The 27,857-nt window shown below is 38.3% G+C and overlaps 2 protein-coding genes across 3 annotated transcripts in view; one reads left to right on the forward strand and one right to left on the reverse strand.

Annotated features, from left to right (window-relative positions):
* Positions 1-17,065, forward strand: part of LOC134675866 (probable peptidoglycan muropeptide transporter SLC46) — a 31,516-nt gene extending 14,451 nt beyond the window's left edge. Inside the window, exons 2-8 of one of the 2 annotated variants that reach the window (XM_063534198.1) lie at positions 960-1,829; positions 8,250-8,406; positions 11,475-11,576; positions 12,357-12,494; positions 12,812-12,895; positions 14,230-14,386; positions 15,043-17,065. In XM_063534198.1, coding sequence (XP_063390268.1) covers positions 963-1,829; positions 8,250-8,406; positions 11,475-11,576; positions 12,357-12,494; positions 12,812-12,895; positions 14,230-14,386; positions 15,043-15,292 — 1,755 coding nt within the window. In that variant the 5' untranslated portion in view covers positions 960-962 and the 3' untranslated portion in view covers positions 15,293-17,065. Of the gene's footprint in view, positions 1-959; positions 1,830-8,246; positions 8,407-11,474; positions 11,577-12,356; positions 12,495-12,811; positions 12,896-14,229; positions 14,387-15,042 lie in introns of both variants that reach the window. The other variant, XM_063534189.1, reaches the window with a different exon arrangement.
* A 57-nt stretch (positions 17,066-17,122) lies between these two features.
* LOC134675877 (uncharacterized) lies at positions 17,123-24,714 on the reverse strand. Its single transcript, XM_063534209.1, has 5 exons — positions 24,522-24,714; positions 23,161-23,454; positions 20,723-20,934; positions 19,782-19,931; positions 17,123-17,781 (listed from the first exon to the last, which is right to left on the reverse strand). The coding sequence occupies exons 1-5, from the start codon at positions 24,532-24,534 to the stop codon at positions 17,695-17,697; spliced, it is 756 nt and encodes a 251-aa protein (XP_063390279.1). The 5' UTR covers positions 24,535-24,714; the 3' UTR covers positions 17,123-17,694.
* Positions 24,715-27,857: the final 3,143 nt, after the last annotated feature.

The raw sequence follows: 27,857 nt of genomic DNA on the forward strand, positions 1-27,857 counted from the left end.
CTGACCTGACAGCTTATTTGTAGTTATAGGACAATCAAAGAATTTAATTTTCGTACCATTGTGTTTCAAAACGTGTAACTTTTATCCGTCGCGATAGAAGCAAACACTTTGAATACAAAGGTGCTAAGCTATAATAGTACTGCTGTGTCAACATAAAATGATTACATAGTTAGTTTACTTCTGGATATCTAAATAATATTCCATGAAGAATATTTCCATGATTAACAACATTGTTAATTAGTTAGTAATATTATACAAATACGGTGCAGGTGAGCACAAACACGTAGTATTTTCTAATCTAAAACACGTACAATATAAACCTTTATCATTAGTACGTGTAATAAACTTTTTCTTCTCTTTGTTCCAACCATACAGAAAAATAAACCAGAGACATTAAGATATGAACATATAGGTTTAGATAAAAACAAGTAAAATACTGACATCTTAATTTACTTTGTGCTTTAGTGAGTAAATAGTTATAGAAAAAAAATGCTGATTTAAACTGCACCTACTTAAACCAATCTCCGGGAAGCAATCAATGAACGGAACCAGAACCATTTAAACTCCATTGTGATGCAACATTAAGGCTTTGCTATAGGTACATCCGTGTCGTATCTCCTGCTTGTAAAAATGTATTTACACGTGCAAACACAACAAAAATACCCAGTTTATACGTCACTCGGGTGGAAACAACGATGCCCCAACAGATAAAACCATTGTACCTAGGTAAAGTTAATTCTGGCCAACTGGCAACGACGATTACGTTAAGTACCTTCCGAGCCAATAATGAAATGATTACTGCGTCCGGTATTAGATCTATTAGTGCATTTGTAATCAGAAGCATAAAGTGTTTGAAAGAAGCGCATATAACTAGGCACCATTGACAGTATGGGGCAAGCTTATTCGGATAATACAAACTAGGAAATAATTTTTTAATCATTGATATTTTTCTTTTACAGATAATGGCGGTCGAAACCAAAGCCACGGAAAAAAATCTTAATATTAACGGCAATGACTTAAATGGAACACTCGTAATAAGGAATAGCTTTAACAAATGTAAATCAAACAAAGAAAGTAATGAAAAGACAGAAAACATTGACGATGGCTGGAAAGACTTGGATATTATACAAAAGGCGAGACGGATGATTTCTCTTATTACGGTGGAACCAATTCTCGCTTGCTATGTGATGCCATCTGTACTTTCAGCATTGGCTACACAAAACTTATATTTAGAAAAAGCATGTAGAGTGAATCTTGGATTTGAAGGTCATGTATGCGATGCTTTGACACGTAGAGAAACAGCCAACTATACGTTCGAAGAAGAGGCTGTCCAAACGCTGGTAGCATCGGTCGCCGGCTGGAAAACTGTGCTTCAATCATTTTTGCCTTGCGGAATCCTAATATTCTTGGGCGCCTATAGTGATAGAGTGGGACAGAGAAAATTTTGTATGCTCCTACCTATAATCGGAGAATTTTTAACAAGTGTCGGACTTATTGTGAATACTTTCTTTTTCTACCAGCTTCCTGTGGAAGTAGCAGCAGTGACTGAAGCTATATTTCCTGCTCTTACAGGAGGCTGGGTGACAATGTTCATGGGAGTGTTCAGTTATATAGCAGATGTGACAACAGAAGACCAACGGACGTTGCGAATAGGAGTTGTAAATCTTTTCTATTCCTTGGGAGTGCCAGTGGGAGCTGCTCTAAGTGGGATTTTGGTGCGAAAGATAGGGCTGTATGGAGTGTTTTCCTTAAGTGCAACGCTTTACATCCTTAGTTTTATGTACGGATTCTTCAGGATCAAGGAAGTGAAGAAACCCGACACAAATGTGGTGAGTAAGATAAATAGCTAATAGGTTTATTCAAAATATTAATCACATTTCCATAATCGTGATAGATTCTCTTGTCAATTAGTGAAATGCAAGTCTTCTGACAAAGGTCGACTGTATGAAAAGATGCTATGGCCTTTTATATTCTTGTTATGTTTAGTGCTGGTTTGCATACGTGTTTATTTAATTGATGGCCTTATCTTGTGCATTTGAACTTAGCAGCACCGAGGTGAGCGGGCGCAGAGACCGCTCACTGAATGCAGTTGTTGAGTGTATTAATAACGGCAACTAAAATTATTACGTGATGATAATTATGACAATCAACGTTTTGTATCTGTTTTCATAATGTAATTTCTGAGTCTTATTGTATTCATGAAGAATATAACAGTTATACGTTGGTAATAATTAAATAAAAAACCTAGATAAACTAATAGGTAGGTAATTAATTACGAAGCCAGTCCTCACGAACGAGGCAAAGCAGACATAGCGTATTTATATTTAAAAAGCAGCCAAGAGCATGCTGGGCCGTGTTCAGTGTAGGGTTCCGTAGCTAACCTTCTGTCACAAAAGGCTGCCTTGAACATCGGCTAAACGAGAAGTAGCCTTTGAATAGATTTTCAATATAACACACTTAAAAGTTTTGTTACTGTTCATAGATTTAATTCAAGGGACGACAGATAAGGGTCAACAGAGAGAGAAAGTTATGTTTCAATTCTTGATATTTAGGTATACGCATTCTTAGGAAAAACGGTCTTGACTGACGCACGGATGAGGACATCATCCTATACAGGTTCCTTTTATTACCTATTTTAGGTACGGAACCCTATAAAAGATATTTAAAGCAAAACTGCAGGACGAGTATGCTACGGGCTCCACGCTATTAGCTTAGGTTATCCGCTATTGAATACAGATTTAAGTAAATTTACTGGCATTAAATTTGCAACAATGTAGAAGAAAGTAAGCTAAAACTTAGACATGTTTAATAAATATTCTTATTGCACAAACACTGTTTTGTGTGCGACGACGCTGTTTATGGGTACCTAATGTAACTAAAAGTTGCATAATACGTCTTTATGTAGACATGTCGTGTAATATTGGGTTTCCGTATCGGAGCGTGCGGTAAATATTGATTTGTAACTAAGTTACCAACAACTTTCGATTTATGAAGTTTAATTTGGTTTTATGAAAATATACATATGAAATTAATGAGCCGACATAAAATGGAGGTGCTGCCGCAAGAATACCAATTTGTGGCGTTATTATTCGCGTTTGGGGCACTTACTAATCTTACTATCAGCCCCCATAGCCTATTCTGACATTTCTGACGGAATGTTAACTACGGAACCCTGAGCACTGAGCATGGCCTGACAGTTTTTTTTTTAATTAGAGCGCTCTAATATCACCATCAATCGGAAATTAGAGAATTAAATTGGAGATTGACGCCATTACTTTTCTGACCAAATTGGTCGATTTGATCATCCCGTCTGGACCGGTTTTTAATATAAACAATCCTACTAGTACCTATCGGAGAGTTATTTCTGAATAGGTAGTTTTCCTACTCCTGTAATTAACACGATTAAAAAAAAAGATATTTATTTCTTGTTACGGGGCCTGTTTAAAGCTGTTATGTAGAATGTAGAATAAAATATGGGTAATAAATATTTCTTTGTTATGTATTTTATGCACTTGACATGAGCATAATCGATTAAGAATCCATGATTAGTTTATATAACAGTTTTTTCACTCTCTCGGATTGTTATTAATAATACATGGATATTAGTAAATATTTCGTCGCCAGTTTGTGATTTAAAATCAAACATTCAGGCAACAAAAAAGTAATCATAATACCTACCAATGCTCTTGTATCTATAACAATTTCATTATTATTATTTGTTTGTCCTTTCCGGATCTCGGGACCATGGGGTCCCGGACTTTTGGGAGGCGTGCGTGGGGCCGAAGCCAACAGCGCAGAGGCCCTTTAAGACAATTTAATCTAAAAGCAAGGGATACACGTGGCGGATACCATCCCCGAGCGCACAATATGATACATCCGGAGATGGTCCCCGCCAGGTGCAAAGACTATTGCAGTACAGCACTTTTGTGCTGCGATGGGAACTAAGGTCATAGGCTATTGATTTGAATGTTGGATGGACTGGATATCGGGCTATGGGATGAGACTAGCGGACACCTGCCGTGACAATCAGTCTCAATATTGTTAAAGACAGGTGGTGACTCGCCAACTCATTGAGTGGGCCCCGCAATGGCCGCACGCACAGTGCGACAACAGGGCAACACTTTGGAGTGGCTGTAAAGTTGTCGAGAGGTGAGTCTGCGGTGTGCCAGATCCCGGTAATCCGTTCAGCAGGCCGCCGGCGTTATGACATTTTACACTTCCAACCTGGAGCATAGGTCCCGCTCTTGCGACTCCACTCTGGCCGGCCGGTCAAGGCAAGCACAGAGGCGAGGGCCAGATGAAAGTGCCCTCTGGAATAGGGGTCCGCGGTGTCGCCACTCACCGTCAGCTCGCCACAAGCTGCCCCCGCGGGGTCATTATTATTATTATTCTCTTTATTCATCATTCTTCTTAGGCTAGGGTTTTTATAATATGAATATAAAAGTAAAATATAAAAACACTTACAAAACAATAAAAAATACATATAAACATATTATATAAAAACCTAACCTAGGGTGCCGCCGGCAGCGGGGCAGGGTCCAAGCTGCCGGTGGTCAGGGCCGCATGGAATCGACCTACTATACACGCCGTGTCCAAAATTACCGCCTTCTGCATCTGACCCTTGATCCAACCACCCAATCATTGTTTTAAATGGCATCCTAGCATAAAGGTGCTTAAAGTAATGACGTAAAACACAAAGAATTACTTAATAATTTTATTAATTTTCGCTAGGCTTGGTTTTCCATTTCTTTGGTCAGAAGTGTAAGTAAACAATAATTTTTAAGAAAAAAAAAACCGACTTCTGTGGGGCCCGGTGAAAGATTATGGTAGATGGTGCACTATGTAGAAAAGGAGGTAAAACCAGTACTTTCTAGTAGCATTTCGTTTCCGTAAGGGTCGTAGTTATCTAGCCTAACCTAACCCACTTCTCTGATAGCAGTTCGGTTCTGTGAGGATCGCAGTTCGAACCTAATCAACCCACTTTTCTAGTAGCATTTCGTTTCTGTAAGACTCGCAGTTCTAACCAAATCTAACCCACTTTTGTTCGGTTCTGTGAGGATCGCAGTTCAAACCTAACCTAACCCACTTAACGGCGCATGCGGTGCGGTGTACGGGAGTTTGAGCGGGAGGGGTTTGGCATCATCATACCCACATTTTATGGTAGGTAATCATAGTGGTTTATTTAGTTTAGGTATCATAGTGGTTTTCCGGGTCAAGGTCCGGGTCTCTGAGTCAGAGTCCGGGTCCGAGTCCCGGTCCAAGTCCGGGTCCGGGTCCGGGTCCGGGTCCGGGTCCGGGTCCGAGTCCGGGTCTGAGTCCGGGTCCGAGTCCGGGTCCGAACCGGATCCGGGTATGAGTCCGGGTCCCAGTCCAAGTCAAAATCGAAATTCGAAATCACCAAACATGTACTATGCGTCGTTGAAGAGTTCTGTTCTGATCATCATCAGCAGTTCCACTTCATCAAATGCGACAGTTTTTAATGTAAATGCTTGATTTTATGATGAAAATACAAAAAAATCTATACGTATGCCTTTAAGATTTGAGGAGTTCCCTCGATTCCTTATGGATCCCATCATCAGAACTTGAGCTTGACAGAAATGTGGCTTAAAAACTAAACTTGCTTAACAAACATAACGAAGAGGACAAATCGCCAAACGTGAACTATGCGTCGTTGAAGAGTTCCGTTCTGATCATCATCAGCAGTTCCACTTCATCAAATGCGACAGTTTTTAATGAAAATGCTTGATTTTCTGATGAAAATACAAAAATCTCTATACGCATGCCTTTAAAATTTGAGGAGTTCCCTCGATTTCTCATGGATCCCATCATCAGAACTCAAGCTTGACAAAATTGTGGCTTAAAAACTTAACTTGCTTAACAAACATAACGAAGAGGACAAATCGCCAAAGGTGAACTATGCGTCGTTGAAGAGTTCCGTTCTGATCATCATCAGCAGTTCCACTTCATCAAATGTCACGTTTTTGAATGTATATGCTTGATTTGTTGATAAAAACACAAAAATCACCATATGTATGCCTTTAAGATTTGAAGAGTTCCGTCGATTCCTCATGGATCCCATCATCAGAACTAGATTTTGACAAAAACGGGACCAACCTGTATGCATATACATACAATCAAAAAAATAATTTTCAAAATCGGGCCAGTAATGACGGAGATATGGAGTAACAAACATAAAAAATAAAAAAAATAAAAATAAAAAACATACAACCGAATTGATAACCTCCTCCTTTGGGATTTGGAAGTCGGTTAAAAACACATTGCTTTGCCCTTCGTATTAATCTTGTGCAATAAAAGCCGTACATGGGAAATTACGGGCAAAGAAAACATAATGTATATACCATAATTTAGTCTAATTATTCCTATTATCCTCTACGCATGAGCAGCGAGCCATTATATACTTCCAGAAGCCCAAACTTCTTTGTATTTGAATACCAATACAGGCACTTACTCGTAATTCAGTAAGTTTACATTATGATCTGTGTCGACTGTGTCGTTTTCCTTCATATTCTTATTTTTGATATTGGTTGATAGGTATATTGACATTTATTGCCCATTTTTCCGTTGTCAATTAGGAACCCATTATATTTTCGCCATGTCTATCCGTCTGTCTGTCCGTCTCCCCGAGGCTTTGCTCCGTAATGGTTAGTGCTAGAAATCTCCAATTTGACATGGACATATGAATCAATAAATCCGACAGTCGTTACAATAAAATCTAGAAAAAAAGGTTTTTAAGGGTAGTTACCTCCCTACACGTATTTTTTTCGCTTAAACCCTACCGTGTGGGGTATCGTATCGTGATAGGTCTTTCAAAACGAATAGGGGTATTCAACAAACAATTTTGATAAAGTGAATATTTTCTGAAATAATCACTCCGAAAGAAAAAAAATAGTAAACAAAACTCAATAAATATTTTCAATGACAACTATAGCGAATATAATCGGTCCAACCGTTTTTGTGTTATTACAAAAAATCTTCTCTTCTTATATTAGTAAAAATACGTACAAAGCGCTGCGAAAGTACTACGTACTTACTACCTTTCTGTGCATGATAGTTACTAATGGCCCCCGTTTAGCCTATTCTGACAGAATAGTAACTACGGAACCCTACACTGAGCACAGCCCTACCCTACCAATAGACCTAGCCCGACATGCTCTTGGTCAATTATTTTTTACGGTAATTTTTTACGATATTTTATAGGCAAGAACATGGAAAATCTATCTTCAAGGAAGTAACTTGCGTAACTAATTAATTTTTTTATTAAAAAAGATAGGATGCTCGTTGATTATCCGTCGGAGCATGGCTGTCCACAAATTATATAACAGGGTACAAGTTCAATGACTACGATCAGTGGCGCATGACCCCACAAAAAGTCCGTCAACTTGACCTACTTTAGAAACGCTGGAAGGACCTTCGATAGGTATGAGTAGATTTAGAAGCTAATAGAAATGCGGCGGAAATGTAAACATCGATTTTATTTTTGGATTTTATATCATAAATTAAGTAATTTCGCTTAAAATATTTTTTTATAAATTGAAGCATAGGTAGATATATAAAAAAATACTATCTCATATAGGTAAAGTGTTAAGTACTCGTGAATCTAGTGTTGACGAAATAAAGTAGGTAATTTAAAATTTAAGGCGGCTCAGACTTTAGAATGTATGGATGGCTTATAATAAAGTATGGATGGAGTGGTATCCGCGACTAAATAATTGTTTTTTATGTATTTTACTTAATTAATATAATGACTAAACCGTTAAATAATTTGAGCCGATATAATCAAGATATAAGAGGATACAATCTAAATATAAAATAGAAAAAAATTAAAATAAGAAATAACTTTACGATTTTTTAATTTTTACGTATTGTCGCTATTCGTAACTTAGCACCGCATCAAATAAACTTGTAGTTAGGGTGAAGCTAAAATTAAAAACTGAAGTGAACTCAACACAAAGACTGATCGACTTAACTGATGACCGAACACCTGGCAGCTTTCTCGTACACCGTATAGCATCGCAATACAGCGGAGAAATGCTGCCAGCGTCCTCGGTACCATGCCAATGGGATCCAATTTCATAAATATATTTTATTTTATTTAGGTACTATTAGTTTAAATTTAGTTTTATTTTATAGATATCTAAGTTAGATATATTTTTTTTATGTTTCTGAAACAGAAAAATAAATATACTTTTACACATAAAAAATGAACTGAATTTGTGTTATCCCAGAAGCCGCCCAAGAACTGCTGTGAATGGTTGCACACATTCTTCGACATGAGCTTGGTGAAGGAGACGCTCCTAGTGGCGTTCCGGCGCGGGCCCAACAACCGCCGGCTGCGCGTGATCATGCTCGTCGTCGTGCTGTGCGTCGTCATCGGCCCTATCTACGGTCAGTACTAGTACATACATATTTTTAGGGTTCCGTACCCAAAGGGTAAAAACGGGACCCTATTACTAAGATTTCAGTGTCCGTCCGTTTATCTGTCACCAGTTGAAATTTTCACAAATGATTTCTGTGGCCGCTATAACAAAAAATACTAAAAAGTACGGAACCCTCGGTGGGCGAGTCCGACTCGCACTTGTCCGGTTTTGTGGGTATAATGCAGTGCAGCTTAGACGTATGCGCCGATTACAAAACCATCGACGGGAGCGTTTGCGAAAAAATGGTGGCGGTAGCGACGCGTTTTTTTGTATGAATAATCATTAGGTAAGGAATTTTGATTTATTTATTGAAAATCTGATTAGGTACCTACTTAATCCAAAATAATACGGGTAGCTGGTAAGGGCGGAGCGGCGCACACGTCCAAATTAATTTCTTTGCTAACAATTATACAACGTGGCAACAGTATAAATAAGCTAAAATTAAAATGTAAGTAAGAGCTTCCCGATAAATATGTGTTTTATTGTTCGACAATTAACGTGAAATTTGCTGTGTTGACTTGATTTTTGCATACATAAATATGTCATATTCACGTTTAGTATATATTAAATTAAATTTTATATCATATATGAACATATTAATCTCTACGGAGATTTAGGAACCTAACAGGCCTAGGCTTTGGCAACATTAAGTAACACCTCAAGACGATCGACGTTAGATTATGGCACAGATTAGTTACGCCACCACTTTCTACCATTCACTCTCAAAGCTATGCCTAGGTATCTGTCGCTGCTGGTTACATATTTCTGGTTTTAGGGACGTTAAAGGCGGGAAATCATGTAGTACCAGATATACCTGTTTACAGGTCTACAATAATAAGACATTGGCCATTGGCATTTAGCTCTGTGGTATTTAAGGTGAGTGATGAATTCGCAACTGTATAATACATAGGTACCTATCTATACTTGGTAGGTAACTTCGCTTAGGTACAAGTAGAGTAGAAGGTTAGACTACGTTTAATTCGCAGTAAAATCATACATACGGCAAAAGTTTGACTTGTATGCCAATTATATTTCATCGCAAAACTCTATTGCACGCTCACAAGAGCAAGTTCTTGCTCTTATGAGCAAGACTGCGCGAAATCGCCTTTTCATAAAAACGTAGCCTCATTTTCCTCTCTGGATGTTAACATTACTGAAAATATTTAGACTCAATTAGATGTCCATAACCTAGGTAAACATATAACCATACTCGTAGCTATGACCCTTTTTTCGAATATTTAATTATTATAAAAGAGTAATAGGAGCATTTAAAATTGCCAAGGAAATCTCTTGTTCACGAAACGCCGTAATTCCTAAGCTACAAGTAGAACTAATTCTCTATCAGATAAAAGTTTTATTAATTTATTTATTGTCAGGAATCAACTTAGTTATATTAAATTTGATAGTTACGTCTGCGTCAATAAGCATGCCTCGAAATAAGATATATGAGATTTGAATGTACGATCGCACACTAGCTGACAAGGTGAAGGTTATGATACTTAAGAGCGCCTACAAAATTAAATACTAAATTGCTTCCTACTTTTCGAGCGTAAATATTAATACCTATTATATAAGTAACTACTTAAGGTATATGATTGGACAACAATAACTTAGGTATGTAGGTACATATATATGTACGATATTAGACAATTCTCTTACCTTCTGGGGTTATTTCCATAGAATTTGACTTGACATCATTACTCTTACCTCTATAATTGTAGTTTTATAAAAGTATCCACTGAGATATTTTTAGATTGCTGTGCAGTAAACAGTCATTAAAGTCAAAAACAAAGGACAACAAAATAATTACCTAAGCTACAGGCTTCCACAGTAACCAACCATTTATTATGCAATTTGGTGCCTGTGTAGGTATTTAACTTAAGTACGTGTGGATTGTAGGTATCTGAATCGGTCAAGGCTCAAGATTTTATTCAGCGCGGAGCTCATCTGTTTTGATTTTTTTATTCACCTCCACTCCTGGGCAAAGGCTTCCCCGCTTTCCCGGCAATTAGTTTGGTCCTGTCCAAGTCCTAGAGCTTGTATAAATTTATCAAAAAAAAAACTTTCGAACAATATTTACAAGACAGTGCAAGTAAGTGAGACTTTCTCGGGACGCCACCCCTTCAAAGGTTGCGTCTAATTTGAACTGTTTAGAACTTAGACGTTTGTATTCTTGTATTAATGTATCATCATCATCAGAATCACACCGCTTTGAATTTAACCGCAGATTTAGGTACCTATGTAAATTTCTGACGTTGTTTTCCTTCGACGAAAATAGTAATTATTAATCTTTGTAACACCACAGCTATTTAATATAGGGTACACCGAGGCGAATCGGATGAAAAGGTAAATCGGTTCAAGATGAAAAATACATTGATATTTGAAATATTGCATTGCTATGAGCGCGCTAAAATTGCACCGTATTACCTACCGTCTCTCCTCTTACTCTCCAACACCGCAGGCAACAATACCTATAATAATTATTAACAGATTTTATACTTTGATTCGAATCGGTCTGTTCCGATTCGCCTCTATAACCTATTTAACACGCCATATTCAATTTTATAGAAAAATATGAAGGTTCTCTTTACGAGTATAGGATGACTCACGCTAGACCGGGCCGGGGCAGGCCCGGAGCGTCCGGCACTTTGTTTTCTATGGAAAGCACCACGTGATCACCGATCAGCCGTCATAGAAAATGACATGTCGGACGCCTCGGCCCGGGCACGGTCCGGTCTAGCGTGAGTCATCCTTAAACAGTATTTCGGAGCTTGTATGAGCGCCTTTGTCGGTCAAGAGGTTAAATGAGAGGTTAGATACGTTTGTAGAGTCTGGCCAGCGAATCGTGGCACAAAAAAACGCGGGAATTTCAATAAAAACCGCACCTGGCAATAAAATTACTATGAAATTAAATGACAGCTTGAAACTGACAGATTATTTGATAGGAAAAAAAGATGCCATATAAAGAATTTAAAAAAATAACTTGTGACACCATTCGCTGGCCAGACTCTATAAAGGAATTGTTTCACGTTTCAGGTGAAATGTCAGTGATGTACCTGTTCACGAGGTACCGCTTCAACTGGAACGAGGTCGACTTCAGCGTGTTCTCTACGTATGCTATGTGCACTTCGTTAGTCGGTAAGTTAGTCAAGTGACATTTATCTGCTCACTTTTAATTTTTTATCAATTACATCAGATAACAAGTTTATAAAGGTATTAAGCAGTGGCGTAGCTAGCATGGGTGGCACCCGGTGCGGAAATTGGGGGTGTCACCCCAAAATTCAATTAAAATTGTAAAATATATTTAAAAAGAGTAATTGTAATTTATGTTAAATAGCTCAGGATTTACTCCATCGCTTTAATTTTACATTTTACGAATTTTTATAGGTGGCACTACTAATGTTCACGGTCGGGTGTCACCCCTAAATGGGTGACACCCGGGGCGGACCGCCCCCGCCCTCCCCCAGCTACGCCACTGGTATTAAGTACAAGTTTATAAAGTAGAACTGACGCAAGTCTTATCCACAGTGGCAAAAGTTAAAAACTCGACCATAATAGGCCCACTTACTTAAAAAGGTATGATGCATATCACAGAGGCAGGTATGTATTTCAAATTTGAAACGATTGCTGTCTAAATACCAAATTGACACAAATATCTGATAAAAAACGAGATATACCTACCTATTACTAAAAATTTATTGAAGTCTACTAAATTAATTTAAGCCTTTTTTGAAGAAATTTCTTATCGAGTATACGCATGCGTATCCAACGATTTAACATTTAATTTAAATCGCTACAAAATATAGGTCAAATTTCTGGTAAGATTCAATAAATAGATTGCAAAAAATGGTAAATAAAAGCGCTTCCTACATGTGAGATATTGCTAAAATATTCTAAATATTAATATTATTTTTACAGGCACTCTGTTTTCTGTGGGCGTGTTCAGTCACCTGCTGAAATTCGACGACGCCATCATAGGAGTGATATCATGTACTAGTAAAATTCTATCAGGGTTCATGTACGCATTTGCTACGAAAACTTGGCATATTTATATAGGTAAGCTTTTCAATTCTATAAGTATACCAAATAAATTAATACAATCAATTTGATTCAGATTGAAATTAAAAAGCGTTCAGCAGTTCAATGTCGCGTTGATGCCAACGGGACTACATGAACTTAGGCCCACTTGCACCATTCCACTGATCCAGGGTTGACCGGTTAAACCTGGAGTTACCATGGTTACCAGTACAATTTGACACTAGGTTAACGGTTTAACTGCTTAACCCCGGGTTAGTAGGATGGTGCAAGTGGCCATATGTCAATAACGCCTACTTAACTCAAGCTTTAATTATTATTTTTTTCGTTTATTACAGCTCCATTAATCGAAATCTTCAGCGGAACGTCCTTTATCGCCATGAGGTCAATGGTTTCAAAATTAGTCGAAAAAGATGAGTTAGGTAAGCAAATGTAATAACTTTACTTTCGTTTTAAGTCTACTTATACTACCTAATATATTTGGCTAAGTACCTAAATGTGGACCAACTACGTATTTCTCGTAGTTAATACATATTCGGACCCAACAGCTCGGAGACAACAATATTACAATTTTTAGGGTTCCGTACCCAAAGGGTAAAACGGGACCCTATTACTAAGACTTCGCTGTCCGTCCGTCCGTCCGTCCGTCTGTCACCAGACTGTATCTCACGAACCGTGATAGCTAGATAGTTGAAATTTTCACAGATGATGTATTTCTGTTGCCGCTATAACAACAAATACTAAAAACAGGATAAAATAAAGATTTAAATGGGGCTCCCATACAACAAACGTGATTTTTGACCAAAGTTAAGCAACGTCGGGAGTGGTCAGTACTTTTATTAGAAGAAATGTTTAAACTTATTCTACATACTATAATATGCTTGAATAGTTGGCCGATTATGGAAAAGGCTTAAAACTATCACGTGTGACATTAAGTAAGTACGTTACGCCACGGTTTCTCCTGGCGTCCTAGCCAAGGTGACAAGCGCTTGCGCTTCGCCATTAAATTGCTTTGTGTCTCTCTATCACTCTTCCATATTAGTGTGAAAGTGACAGTTGCGTTTCGTTCGCCACGGAGCGTTGCCGATTGGCATGTTGTCTAAAGCATAGACCCTTCGATAAGTATATATGTATTTACGAAAATTGAGCCACCTGTTGCTGTCTCTATTGCACGCGCATAATTATATTGCTGTCCCGCTCATGATGACGGTTGTCAATGTCACTGCTTATGCAATAGAGATAACAGGCAGGTCAATGTACGAAAATCTATATGGAAAGCGTCTCTGCTTTACCTAATACGTAAGCAAAGCAAAGTCAAAAGAAAAAAATAAGTAACATGACGTGAGTCAGACTCACCCGCAGCGGCGTGGGATATGTAGTTCACATTCACAAATAGTTCACATTATTCACATACCAATATTGATACACAACAATATAAACATTAAGTATCATAACAAACTATCTGAAAAAAAATCTCAGTTCTACAATATAGGTGAGTATCTCGAATGTACGTAAGCGTCATTCTAGATCTGGGGAAAAAATATTTTCTAACACTGACACCATTCTAATTATTAGAGTTGTCATGGCTGGCAACGATTAACATGACAATAAACAGAATATTACGGTTGCTAGGCAACTATAGATTTTTTTTTAAATCATCGCGTCGCCATGCTAACGTAATTTGTCCTGGCAGTCAGTTATTAACCAAAACACGTTTAATTATCCCGTATATAACAATTCTTTTTTTTTTGTGTAGGCAAGGTGAATTCGTTCTTCGGCGTGGCAGAAGCGATGATGCCTCTTGTATATGCGCCAATGTACACGAGCACTTACACTGCGACCATCAAGTCCTTCCCAGGAGCGTTTTTCTTGCTGGGTGGCGCTCTAACCGTCCCTGCCGTTGTCATATTCTTGTGAGTATCTAAGTGGTGTTTTGTGAATTGAATTCGCTTTTCAGGGTAGCAAAGGCCATGATGATCTTCACTCCGCAGCGATGTAAACGAGCACTTGTAGGGAAATAGTGTTTGAACTGTAAGAGGCATAGAAGCTGGCAAGGAACCTCTCAATGTCAAGTTAAAGTTTCCTATTTATGTCAAAGGAACTAACCCAATGCACAAAGGAGTGCGCGTTAAGAGGTACCTGCTTCGATCACCTCTGATATGGGACACATTGTTTTTTAAAGCAGTAATAGCACTATACTTATTGGTACACGGTGGGAAAGACTTGGCCGGCAGCCCTAATTTCCCGGCTTCTGTAGTAACGCAGTTAGACCAAGAAAAGTCTGCAACGATTTTGATGGCACACGCAGCGCAAGTGTTATTTATACGTCGTAATTTCATAGAAGTTTGACGTTTAAAATAACACTTTTACTGCGTGGTCTGCATGTGCTATCAAAATCGTTGCAGATGCAGACTTTTCTTGGCCCAACTCTAACAATGTAAGAATGCTGCTCTTCGATAGACAAGTAGATTCATTATTCAAAATATTTCAAATATGCATTGACAAACTAATCTAATTACCTCCGATGTACGTACAAGTATTTCACCACTAATATATATGTATTTTTCAGATGGTTATATTTAGCAAGCAAGAAATATAGTATCAAATCATCAGACCAGGAAACAGACCCAAAAATTGAAGACGCTCCGGTAAAGACGGGCCTTGATAATAAAGCGTTTGAAGACGACAAGGATGGCAACAGCCGGACGAAGAGGATCGACAATATGATCAACACATCTGCAGCAGATAAAGAAAACATACGGCAGTCGCAGATCGAAACTGGTTTCACAGAAAGTATGCATAGTACCAGTAAATTGTGATTTTTATTATGTCAATATTACAAAAAAATTACTGATGTCTCAGATCGCCATTTTTAAATAGTCGGGCGAAACAAAAGCGACTTGCGATCTGATGCTTTCTTTATTACCGCCCGTACTGTACAATATTAACCCCCTTTCTAACCTAAGAAGCTTCTATGAGTTAATTTATATTTTATCTCTTTATAACAAACAATAACTAAGTAGCAGGTAAAAAATAAATTGATAGTAACTACTTAATTCTTATAAGAAAGACGTTAATGTAAAACGTCATGAGTCTGGCCTGAAAGGGTTTCTTGCCAGTGCAGCGGGCGGTAAGTGCCGCATTACTGGAGCTATAAAATCAGAGATGATATTTCAAAACAGCCATTATTGTACACAGCCAAAAAAATCGGAATGCTCTTTTTTTGGTGTCGGTTAAAATAGACATATCTTTCATATTTTATCTAGTATCATTCTAAAAAGTAAAACATTATTCTGTGTACATCAATTTCTGGAAAACGATTTTGAAATATTCATTCGTGAATTGGTCGCACGTTTCAAATATGTGATTTCTGTACTGTGATAATTATGGCAATGTTATGCAGGACAGACTCTGCTGTAACATTGAAAGCAATAAATGCACTAGACAAAATTAAATGTAATGTGATTGTGCGAGTATACGATATAAAAATAATAATATCTTTAGTACTTAAGTAATACTTTAGACTAGTTTCTTATAACGTGTGAGACTTTAGATGATTATTAAATTGAAGCATATAGTGAATTTTTCCACAAAAGATAAGGATGCAATTTTGTTTGTGTTATGGTGAGACATATCCTCTTCTATTTGTGAAATTATTGATTCAATTTTCTGCCGAGCGAACTTAATGTAATTGTGTAATCTCATAGTTTTTGTCGCTAGTCTGCAGCTATTTTGATAGTCCACGCTGTGCAAGTGTTATTTGTACGTCTTAGTGTTATTTCATAGAAGTTTGACGTTTAAAATGACACTTAATTGCACTGCGTGGGGCCGTGGGCTATAAAAATCACTACAGACTTTTCTTGGTCTAACTCAATGAAGTTTTGAAGTTCACTCTTCGGAAAATATACGCTGATGGGGATTTTGCCGGTGTTAAAACTGACATGTTGATAAATAGACAAAACTTATGCCGGATATTCATTAGGCAACTTTTGTTAATAAACACTGTTTAAAGACTGTTGTAAACAGTGTTGGACGATGTTTCCTCTGTAAACATGTTTATAAACAAGGATGATGAAATATTGTTGCATAAACATGTTGCCTTGTTCCCCACTCTAGGTGGATAGCAAGACGAAACATTCAGTTTATAAACAGATGTCATCGAGTGTGGACGTGTGACACGCAAGTTTAGGAACATGGAAATAGTACTACTTCCTCGGGCGACATCCTAGCAACAACTAAACTAGTGTGGACTGCTAAGTTTCAGAAACAGTGTTTACGGTAAACTTGTTCCAAAACATGGTGATCAAATTCATAAACAGTTTATTAACAAATGTTGCCTAATGAATACCCGGCTTTAAATAAGGCTTATATCTATATAAAATGAGTTGGACGCCGGTCGTCAGGCAGGAGGCTATACCATTTAAATAGGTATCACAATAACAATAAATGTAAAATAAATTAAAACATTACAGTTGTATGATCAATTTAGGCACATTAGCTTCAGTTTATTAATCATATACCTGGACACCTGATTAAATTTATTGTGTGCGTACTTATTCCATAGGACATAATAAAGAAGATTTTGACTAAAACGTAGTTTTCATTGATATCCACATATACCCAATGCAACAAAAAAAAAACAATACGTGTCAAATATACTTAAAATATTTATTTTAAATAAGCCAACATGTATTTAAAAATAACAAATATTTCAATATCAATATCAATAATACATAATCCCTTAGATTCAATACAGCAAATACACCTTAAATCAGTTTTATTAAAGAGACCAAAACGTTTATAACTACCCTGTATCCTTAAGTAATTGTTGGCAATATTAATACTATCTCAAAATGCGAATACTTATAAAATATAACAATAAAAAATGCTTTTCTATAAAGACAGTCTGGTTGGTTAAAATGTGATGTACGGAGAAACAGTCCATTTTTGCCCTTGAATGTTTTGTACACAGATAAATCCAGTAAGTACAAAGTAAACATAACAAAAAACGGGTATTCCACCTGTCCAATGTCAGTGCGTCTCACTCTCTCATTAAAGCAAAATGTGACACGCAATTCACTTTGGACAAAGAAGTTGGATAGGTGAAATTTCACCCTATGTTATGAACTTATGAATTTGATTATAAAGTATTATTTTAACTTCAATATTGAATAACGTCTTGGGCAAAGTTGGAGAGGTTGACGGTATATTCGAAGCATATTCAAATCGTACACAATACCTCGTAGGTGTTATGGGGTATTTCCTTACCGCCAAAGGAAATGTACATATTTTTGTGCGAAGGATGAACCTGAAAATAGAAAAAAACTATCGTGAATATTTATGGTAACATTACTAACCTATATGGACCGTCTAAATATAAAAAAAAAAAATTGGACCAGCTGAATCTAGTCATAAATAATATGCCTCATGGTCTTTACACTTTAATATCTTTTTTAAATAAATATTAAATATTATAGGACATTCTTACACAGATTGACTAAGGCCCACAGTAAGCTCAAGAAGGCTTGTGTTGTGGGTACTCAGACAACGATATACCTATATAATATATAAATATGTACTTAAATACATAGAAAACAACCATGACTCAGGAACAAATATCTGTGTCATCACACAAACAAATGCCCTTACTGGGATTCGAACCCAGGACCATCGGCTTCACAGGCAGGGTCACTACCCACTAGGCCAGACTGGTCGTCAAAAAACACTTACCCACCGGAAAGTATAAAATAGTCAAGAATTCATAATGTATGTCGATTTAAACAGTGATAGTCATTCTGCTAATGAGGTATGGTATGGTACGGGGTTGGCCGTTCGAAGTATTTTACAGATGGCGCTAGCATTGGTTCAATCTGTCAGTCAAATAAGTGTCAAATTCTTGATTTTTTGAATTTTATGGCCTGTGGATTAAATCACATCATTAAACTAGATCACAGAATTAAACTAGAGATAGGTAAAACCTATGATGGCGCCATCTATACACACCTTGGACAGTACAACCAACTCTATTATGTAAATGGTGGACCATAAACAAATTTATTTGCTTAGGTACATGCGAGTATACAAACATCTTTAAAAGCCAATGTTCCAAAAACGCCTCTGAGACACTGACAATAAGGTCGTGTAAATATATCTTTGGAACGTTGGCTTGTAAAGTTGTTTGTAGACATGATTGTACATTATTTTAAGATACTACTAAGGAATAGACTATTGTGGGGCCAAAGTGAACGTACCTACTTGCAGTTGTAAATTAAGCCGGCCATCTCGCTCGCTCTCGCAGTCTTTATTGATGCGTATTATTTTCTCACTTTATTTTTATTATTATTCCGGTAGGGGAAGGTGGGTAGGCTTCGTATGCTTTTAACTATTATCTCTTCATCGTCCACGGTTTACAAAAACAGCGTATTTCTGATTTGATACAAAGTAACTTGGCCAAGTTATAACGATTTCCCCAAAAAGTGGGAATTGTACGAATCCCCCCTCCCTTCCGGCACGTTTATTTTGGCCACACGATGCAAATAGGGCATAACGCCTCAGCCTCCAAACGCATGCGTGACGCCTAGGGTTGCCAACTTTTTTTTTGGTGGAATATTAGGCCTATATAGTATTTTCCAGAATAAGGCATCAAAAATATAGTACTTTTAGATAAAATACTAACCATGAGTGTAATATACGTTTAATCGGAAATATAGTATTTTAGCGTACCTACTATATATTTTTCCAAAAGTATATAGTACAGAGAGCCAAAATATAGTACAATACTATATAATATAGTACGGTTGGCAACCCTAGTGACGCCATCACTGGTTAAACCAATACGGTGGTAATCGCCAGCGTCGGAGCGTGCGTCCCGTGGCCACAGAATAAATAATAGTAGTACCGCACAGAAAGCTGAAAGGCTTCCTACAAAACCGAAGTTTGACAGCGGTTCAGGGTCGAATCATGCCGTACCTTTCTTATGTATGGCACTATCCCTTTCGGCTATTTAGGGTTGTCAAAATTCAAGCCATTATCTTATATGTGGTCGTGCACGCAAAGGGACGTCATTGTGTCAACCCTAATAAATGCTCAGAGCAATGCTGGGCGGCTACCGCGAAAACCGAAATTCGCAAATTGCGGGGATCTTTCTCTTTTACTCCAATGAAGGCGTAATTAGAGTGACAGGGAAAAATCCCCGCAATTGATGATTCTTGGTATTGGCGGTACCTAGCCCTACTGAGCCGAACGGAGCAGAGTTTGCCCCAAGGAGTTTCGCACCCCTGCCGTGGCTGTCGGGTGGTAATGGCTCACCTTGCCGGGCGTGAGCGAGCCCTCGTGCTTGGCGCGGCCGATGTAGAGCGGCTCGCCGGCCGCCGTGTTGCCGCCGACAACCGCGTTGGGCGGCGCTGTGCCGTCGCGGCTCGGCACCCAGCGGATCCTCTCCGGACGCGCGCAGCACACCTGAAACATGTGTTGCTGTGGTTATGTCGCCGTCACCAGAGATTATGCGTACATTATAAATCCTATTTTTTAACGAGTTATCTGCTTAACAAATTACAAGGGTGAGTTAAAAATTTTTTTTTCAAGTAACTGTGTTGCTGTGTGTGCCTAAATGACATAAGTAATAAATGAGTTGAACCACTTAAAAATATTTGTTAATGTAATTATATGATGGAATAAATCTAAAAAAACAATTCTGAAACTAAGGCTTGTTCATACAGTGAGAGGACAAAACATCATATCCTTCCAAAACAATTTTATTCGAGTTTATCCTAGGGCTTACCTATTGTACATACTTCAATACTTAAACTTTGGTCTGCCATGCTTTGATCATACCTTGGTACTTTATCAAACCGCAATATTTTATTAAACTGATCGCCTCATAAAACTGTTAGTAGCGTATGGCGTCAACCGGAGACAAAGCCTAACCGACGAACTTTCCAAGACTTAGGTTTTCCTTAAGTCATCATCACCCACAGGGACCTGTACCAACGCCCACACTGTTTACTGTACAGTGGCGTTCAAAAGTGCATGGATAGATGTCGACCGTAATGCCTTAATATTACGGTTGAAACATTTCCATGCACTTTTGAACGCCACTGTACATCGGTGGAGTGGCCTTATGCCTTTTCTAATAAGGTCCACCAATGTGCAGTGTTGATGTTTGTACCAAGAAGAGATATAATATTTTATAGAGTAGACTAATGAATGTTATTATCATTACTAATGATAATAACATTTCTCAAATTTACCTCAAAACGATCAACAGAGTTTTCATTGCTCCCCCAAGGCACATACGCCGCACGGTGCTTAGCAGCGAACTTGCCCGGGATCAGATCTCCTTCGAACTGCGCCCTGATCACCCACAGAGGACTGCCGTCGTGGCCCTCATACCCCGCCACCACAGCTCGGTCGCTAAGGGAGGCTGCATCTCCAGTGGACGATGGAATCCATTCAACAGCCGCTGAAAATAAGATAGCAGTCAGAATCTTATTACCCGATGGTTGACTTCAAGCCTGTTTTCTGAACGATATCTTGAATGATAGGGAATAAATATTAACTAAATAAAAATTATCTGATTTTTAAAAAGTTTACTAACATTTTCTTACATCTATTAATGTATACTACTCGTCATTATCATCATTGGCCTTTAATATCAATAAGCGTTCATAAGAGTGCGGCACTTCCGCAAATGACTATTAAGGTCAATGCGAGTGGCAGCCGCGACCGCATAGCTGGCAGGAGAATGCCGTGACCGGTGACGAAATTTCTATTTTAAAATATATATTTAGGTTCAATCCATTCCGAAACCTTGGCTTTACCTTTACATTCCAAGTTATCCTTCAGCGAGCGAAGATATAATACATTTACTCGTACATAAAGGTCATCATCATCGTCCGATGCCGCGGTGTAATAGTCATCCTCCGCGATTGACATATAGTCCACACGATTACCTTTAGCCCGCTTAGGACACACTCTAGCGTAGTGTCCGCGCACGTCGCATACATAGCACACTGCGTTGACCGCCGGACAGTTAGCCGCCTGGTCGCAGGAGCCGCCGCAGCGCGAGCATCGCGGGCCGCGCGCGCCCGGCCGGCCGCGGCGCCCATGCGCCCCGCGCGCGCGCCCGACCGCGTGCGCTGATGACGTTGAAGCCTGTGCCCGCTCGATCTGCCGACCCTCTTCTGTATACATTTCGTACGCCTCGCATATCTGCACCGCCTTAGCGAGTGTCAATCCCTCCGTTCTAAGTAGGCGATCCCTCACTACGTTACTAGAAATACCACAGACTACTCGATCCCGTATAAGCCCGTCCTCCAACGTATCGAATTCGCATACCTGACTGAGTACTTTTAGCGCCGTCACATATTGATTAATAGTTTCACCTGCATCCTGAGCACGTGTAAAAAACTTAAATCGTGCCATTGTAATGTTGACCTTTGTACCGAAATGCTTGTCGAACTTCCGCTTAACGCAATCAATATCCTCGGCACTTTCATCCTTCTGATACGTGAAAGTTGAAAAGATCTCATATCCTTCCGGGCCGATGAGATTGACCAGCCAGCTCGCTTGCACGTCTTTCCCCTCCTTGCTCAATCCCGATGCCTTTAGAAACACCGCGAACTGCTTCCACCATTTTTTCCATGAATCGGCGCGCGCCGCCGCGCAGCCCTCGACATTTAATTCTGGCGGAGGACGAGCGTGTTCCATTTTACACCCAACTAACACACTGACACACGGTTATTAAACTATGATGTTTTACACTGATCACTCCGATTACGCTTTTTAATTAATTTACCGCTCTCACCATTAAGTAAAAGATAAGAGGCTTGGTCAAACACTGATTTATTTCAGCTACCCACATAATTATGATAATATCTAAGGCTAAGAACTACCTACATATTGTTAATGTAAATCTACAACAATTTTAAAGAAATTTTGGATATAGAAAGCATTGGAGATAAACAAGTAATAGGGGGCGTGCATGAACTGTAGTTCGTTTTTTTTAGCATTAGAAAGAACTTGCAAGAAGGTAAGCGATCTTGACATGTCTTTTAATTGAAAAACGCTTTTTAAAATCAAAAACTATTACTTATGAAAGTAGAAGAATATAAATGATCGTATTAGATTCATAATTGTTACATATTTACCGTCACTTACTTTTAAAATGTGTTTTCAATTAAAAGACGCATCAAGATTGTTTACCTTTTTTCTAATGCTAAAAAAACGAACTACATATATAGGGGGCCCCATGGAAGCCGTCAGATTTTTGAAGCAAGGCGTGAATGTGTCGTTTGTTTCCGATGTAGCTCACAAGATGGCAGAACCTACTATGCACAAGGAAACATACCTACAAGAACGGTAGATGGTAAGTAGCACTTGTTTTGGCAATGTACACATGTGTACATATATGTTTCCGATTCGGGCCACAAGGTGGCACACCTTCTAACGCGCATGGTCCTTAGCAAAGGGGCTAGAGTAGCGCTATATCGTTTCACGCAAAATAGGCACAAAAAATGTTGATTTGCGGAAAAAGCCCAGAAGCACTAATACCTAACTAACAGAGCTTTATCCATCTAATGACCTGGACTGACCAGTTAAATAGCTGATAGTTGCTGGTGACTGGTGGTTGTTTGGACAACATAATATTATTTTGTATGCCTGATTCAAAAGTATTTATTATACTTACGCCCATATCCTTGTTGTGGAGTGACATTAGGAAAGCCGGCATATGAGAAAGCTGCAGGTGCTGAAGGTGCAGATGCCATCTGTCCAGGGAACGGAGGAGTTGGGGCTATCCCAGCACCAGGCGGCACCATTCCAGGTTGTCCAGGGTATGCATATGCAAAGCCCGGCTGATATGGGTATGGTTGAGCTGGTTGTGGGGCTTGTTGCCCGGGCACTGGAGCATTTGTGGGGTTATATAGCTGGGGGTATATCTGGCTCTGGGGTGGAGGGTACTGGGGTGGGTTCCCATACGGATCTGAAAATTACAAACATGTATATGAGATATATTATTGTAAGAGGAAAATATTTACTATGTATCCACTAACACAAATAAAAACATCTAAATTATTTGCTCATTTTGCATACATTTCATTAACTTGGCACATACCTAACTGATATGATGCATCTTGTTGAGCTTACATGATTGAGACTACCTATAGGTATAGTTTTTATGATTGAAATGAATATATAAGTATATACATTATAAGCTAAACTAAATAAATTTCTGGATTCATAACACTTTGTACTGTTTTGTCACAGAACCCAATTAGAAGTAGGATCTCAAATGTAATGCAAAAAATACATGTAGGTAAGATAAATTCTTAAAATTTAATTTTAAATTAATTTGTTTCTGACATACCACTAAATTAGGCTTATGAGGGCAATTTCACACTTGCAGAATACACATTTCTAATTTAGGTATGGATATTAAACAGTTTTCTCAAGTGTTTCATTCTTATTAATTTATGAATGCAAATCATGATAAGAGTCCTAAATTGTTGTTAGCAATGAAAGAAATCAAATTATTTCTGTTCTGCCATTGGGCTAATATGTAGAAAATCAAAGGTCTGTAAGTATAAGTACAGTACATGGCAATAAATATTGCACATCATTCTTTGGAAAGAGACTGCTAATTTCGGCTTTGTAGTGTTGTCACACAACCTATGTGACGTTTGTCAATTGTTTCAAATTTACATGTGATTGTTTTAATGTAAGCTTATATAAAGTCCAGTGTTTATTTTCTACAAAACAATACTTAATAAATAAGATGACTGACAGACAGTCACCAGGGTTCGGAAATCGTCGTAAACAGTAAATATTATCTCTGGGTACAAGGAATTGGACACTGTAAGTACCTACTAATCATAACAAATGAATTAGAAAGTCTTGCAAATGAGCAATAAAACTATTACAAATGTTATATTAAGCAATAGTGCAAGAATTGAGTTTGCTTTATATTTATTTCTAGGCAAAATAAAGTGTACATTATTTGTATTAGGTATGGTTATTACTCTGAAAAAAAGTTGTTGAAATAATACTTACTAAATCCAGACATGGTCCTTAAACTGTTTTCAATTTCAGCACGAAAAAGTATAGAAAGTTGCAGGTAAACTATTAAACGTCGTTGATAACAAAAGTATAGCGGGACAGTACAACCGATTAACAAAAGTAGCGGTAAATGAAAAGAAAAGAATGTCGTGTTGAATTTGTTTTGTCTAATTTTTTTGTCTGTGTCGTCAGTCTGACAGATACACGCCCCGCACCCCCCGTAGTCGGCGTCACGCTCGAAAACCTAAAATTATTATATTTGTGGTTTCCCACTTACTTAGAATAATGCCATAATATATAATAAAAAAATAATGGAAATATTGAAAATTATTCAAAATCTAAAGATATGATCCTTTTATATATATTTTATACACATAATTTTAAAAAATGGCTCAAATTGTGGACTTCTTTAGGCTACAAGGCATAGCTTCTGAACGTTACTAACACGTCAGGCTCAAGCGTCAAGCCCCCTCCAGACTATGCGCGTGAATCGCGGGCGAAGCCGCGAACGCAAGTGTGGAGTCGATTTCGCAGATTGTTCACGCCTTCGCGCCTTGTTCTCCGTTTTTTGTCGGTATTTCGGCCCGCGTCAAAGGAGACGCGAAGCGCGAACTTGCAAGACTCCACATTACACAATATTTTGGCTCCTTTGTGGCAAGATAAATATGAATTATATTATGATTATATTATATTAAGCAGCTATATTTTACGGTTTTACAATAAAACAAAATGGAAAAACAGCTAAATCACGTATGATGCCATAGATAACTAACAGTTAAACTCGATCAGCTGATGCTTTTCCGCCATATTGCCGCAAACCAAACTGCGAAATCGCCGTGAAGTGTGCGAGTGTGGAGTCATACGTCAACTTCGCGATATGTTCGCTCCGCGACGTCGCGCCGCGATTCACGCACATAGTCTGGAGGGGGCTTCAGAGGTATGTCAGAGGAGTTACCGCGAAACACGAAAATCGCAATTCGACATGACGTAAGCTTGTACTTGTTGGATTAATGATTAAGTACGCTGTGACTCATTCATTGTTTTATTGAATTTCACAAGAATAGGCAAAAGTTACGCCTCTAGACTAGACTGTAATTATCATTACTTACATTGGATACGGACACCGATACGTGCATTATTAGTGCAATAGCGCTGTTTCGCTCACACACAGGAGCGGCGTGCGCATCAAAAGATTAACATTTTACCGGTCATTTTCTGTTATCTTGCTGTCAAGCCGACCACTGACTAACAGGCCACCGGACGATATCGGCCTGTCAGTTAGAACAAAAATTTGACAGTTCCTAACAACTGACCGGCCGATAATTATCTAGCAGAAGTTCTAAGGTCCTGTTTTCTAAGGGGACCTTGCATTTTGGAGACAAAGCAAACCGCTTGGAACAGGTGTTTCTGGGGGTGATCTGAGCCGATTAAGCCCGGTTGCCAAGAGGTTCCACCCAGCAGGTGGGCAGGGGAGGGGGGGCAAATGTGGCTCCGGCGCGCCTCACTCTAAGCTATATATCTGCATACATCTAGCAACTATATCAAGTTTGGTGTCTTTTTCGTGTAATTCGAGGATGAAGAATTCATTTCTGTGACTAAATTTTCACTCTTCCATACAAAAAAATCGAGAAATTAAAAATTCCAAAAAAATCTTTTCACTTTTTATTTCGAAAATCCTCTACAAAATTAAAACTATGAGGATTTGCTCTAGAAAAAAAATACCTGTGAATAGCCCAGTTATCCTACTATATAGAATAGTAAACTTGTTAAACATTTTTTTTTCATAACTCTGATAAAAAAAAAGTTTTGTGTCGCGCGGCGTACCTGCATTGTAAGAGCGGTATGCAGCGTTTAGGATTTTTAAGTATGTTTCGATGGTTTCTGATAAGTTGTTATTCTTCTGGTTGTAGAAAATTACTTCTGGACGTGATATATATACAAATATAAATTAAACGTATAAATATAGATGTTGGGAAAACTTTCGCCAATAGAGTTATTATAAATGTGATAAAATTAACAAAGCAGATGTTTGATTAAAATGCGGGTTAAAATACGAGTAAGATATATATTGTTCGCAATTGCCACTACATGCCCATGGGTCCGTGCATTTTAGTTTTTTCTTAACGCAGTTGCACCTCCCTGCCCATTTGCAGCGGCAACGAATAAGCTCTAAACAAGCAGCAGCCGCCGCAGGTAGGCTTGTACATATGGGCTCCCAATAACCATTTTGTTTGGACCAGCTCCAGTCAGCAGGACATGGAAGCTGTTGCTGAGGGGCTATAATCTGTCCCCAAACATAGCCTCCTTGGTAAACTGCACGGAGAAATATGTTTACGTGGGTAGGGCATCTTCCATTGGATGCAGATTCTCTAACTGAAGATTTTTTTTTGTAAAAAGTACTTTTCGGCACTCTTTTGCACTCGTACTTGTACCTGATGTACTCGTAAAATCAGTAACAAAATACTATGCATTTTGTTAAAATAACGTCTAGGGGCCAATTCACACCTCGTAATTCAAATCAGTCCATACTTACTATTGTAAGACTCTTACTTGCCATACAAGACAATAACAATTTTTATCAATATTGGCAATGCCTGCTCAATATTGCCTTGTTTGCCGTATTTAAACCCCTCCGTTACGGCAGGATATGCGCTCCAAGCTTGAAATACGCTTTTTTCCCTGTCCATACAGAAAAGAAACAGTGTCGCAACCTGAAAAGGTGTGGAAGAATGACAAGACTTCTGACCTTTCTGGTCCTGTAAAATAAATTATATATCTATGCGTTACAAATAAAATCATATATTTAAAGAAAGTTTGCAGCACTTGACCAATTGCCCTGGTGAGCTGTCTCGTATACTGCGGTGACATATTTATTTTATTTACAATTAATGGAGGATTGGCACAGGAAAGAATCACCTGTTCCTCTCGTGCCATGCTATTGCATTTTCTTAACCTCTAGCGGCCCACCATACAAGAAAAATTGGCAAACGAATTTGAATCAACGGTATTAGAAAATAGAGTTGAATTTGTTTTGTTTTAAAATCGAACGAAACAAAATAAAAGAAACTCTATTCCATTTCTTTAAGATTTAAATTTCATTGGAGGTAATTTGTACTAGTATTAGGACATTGAACCCCAAGAGGTTAAGCTAACGTTTGTAGTTCTTCCATTAATTGTAAATAAAATAAATAAATATGTCACCGCAATAAGAGACAGGTCAACTGGGCTAATGGTCACGTGCTGCAAACATTCTTTAAATATATGATTTTATTTGTAACTCATAGATATATGATTTATTTTACAGGACCAGAAAGGATAGTAGTCTTGCCA

The sequence above is a fragment of the Cydia fagiglandana genome, chromosome 2 (genome assembly GCF_963556715.1).
Source record: "Cydia fagiglandana chromosome 2, ilCydFagi1.1, whole genome shotgun sequence".
NCBI classification, from domain to species: Eukaryota; Metazoa; Arthropoda; class Insecta; order Lepidoptera; family Tortricidae; genus Cydia; species Cydia fagiglandana.

What these genes read in the sequence shown, in the direction of transcription:
- LOC134675877 (XM_063534209.1), bottom strand. An exon ending in TCCACAACAAGGATATGGGC is followed by an intron (nt 20,935 to 23,160) that starts GTAAGTATAATA and finishes TCTTATTTTCAG; the next exon opens with CGGCTGTTGAATGGATTCCA. An exon ending in ACTCTGTTGATCGTTTTGAG is followed by an intron (nt 19,932 to 20,722) that starts GTAAATTTGAGA and finishes CACATGTTTCAG; the next exon opens with GTGTGCTGCGCGCGTCCGGA.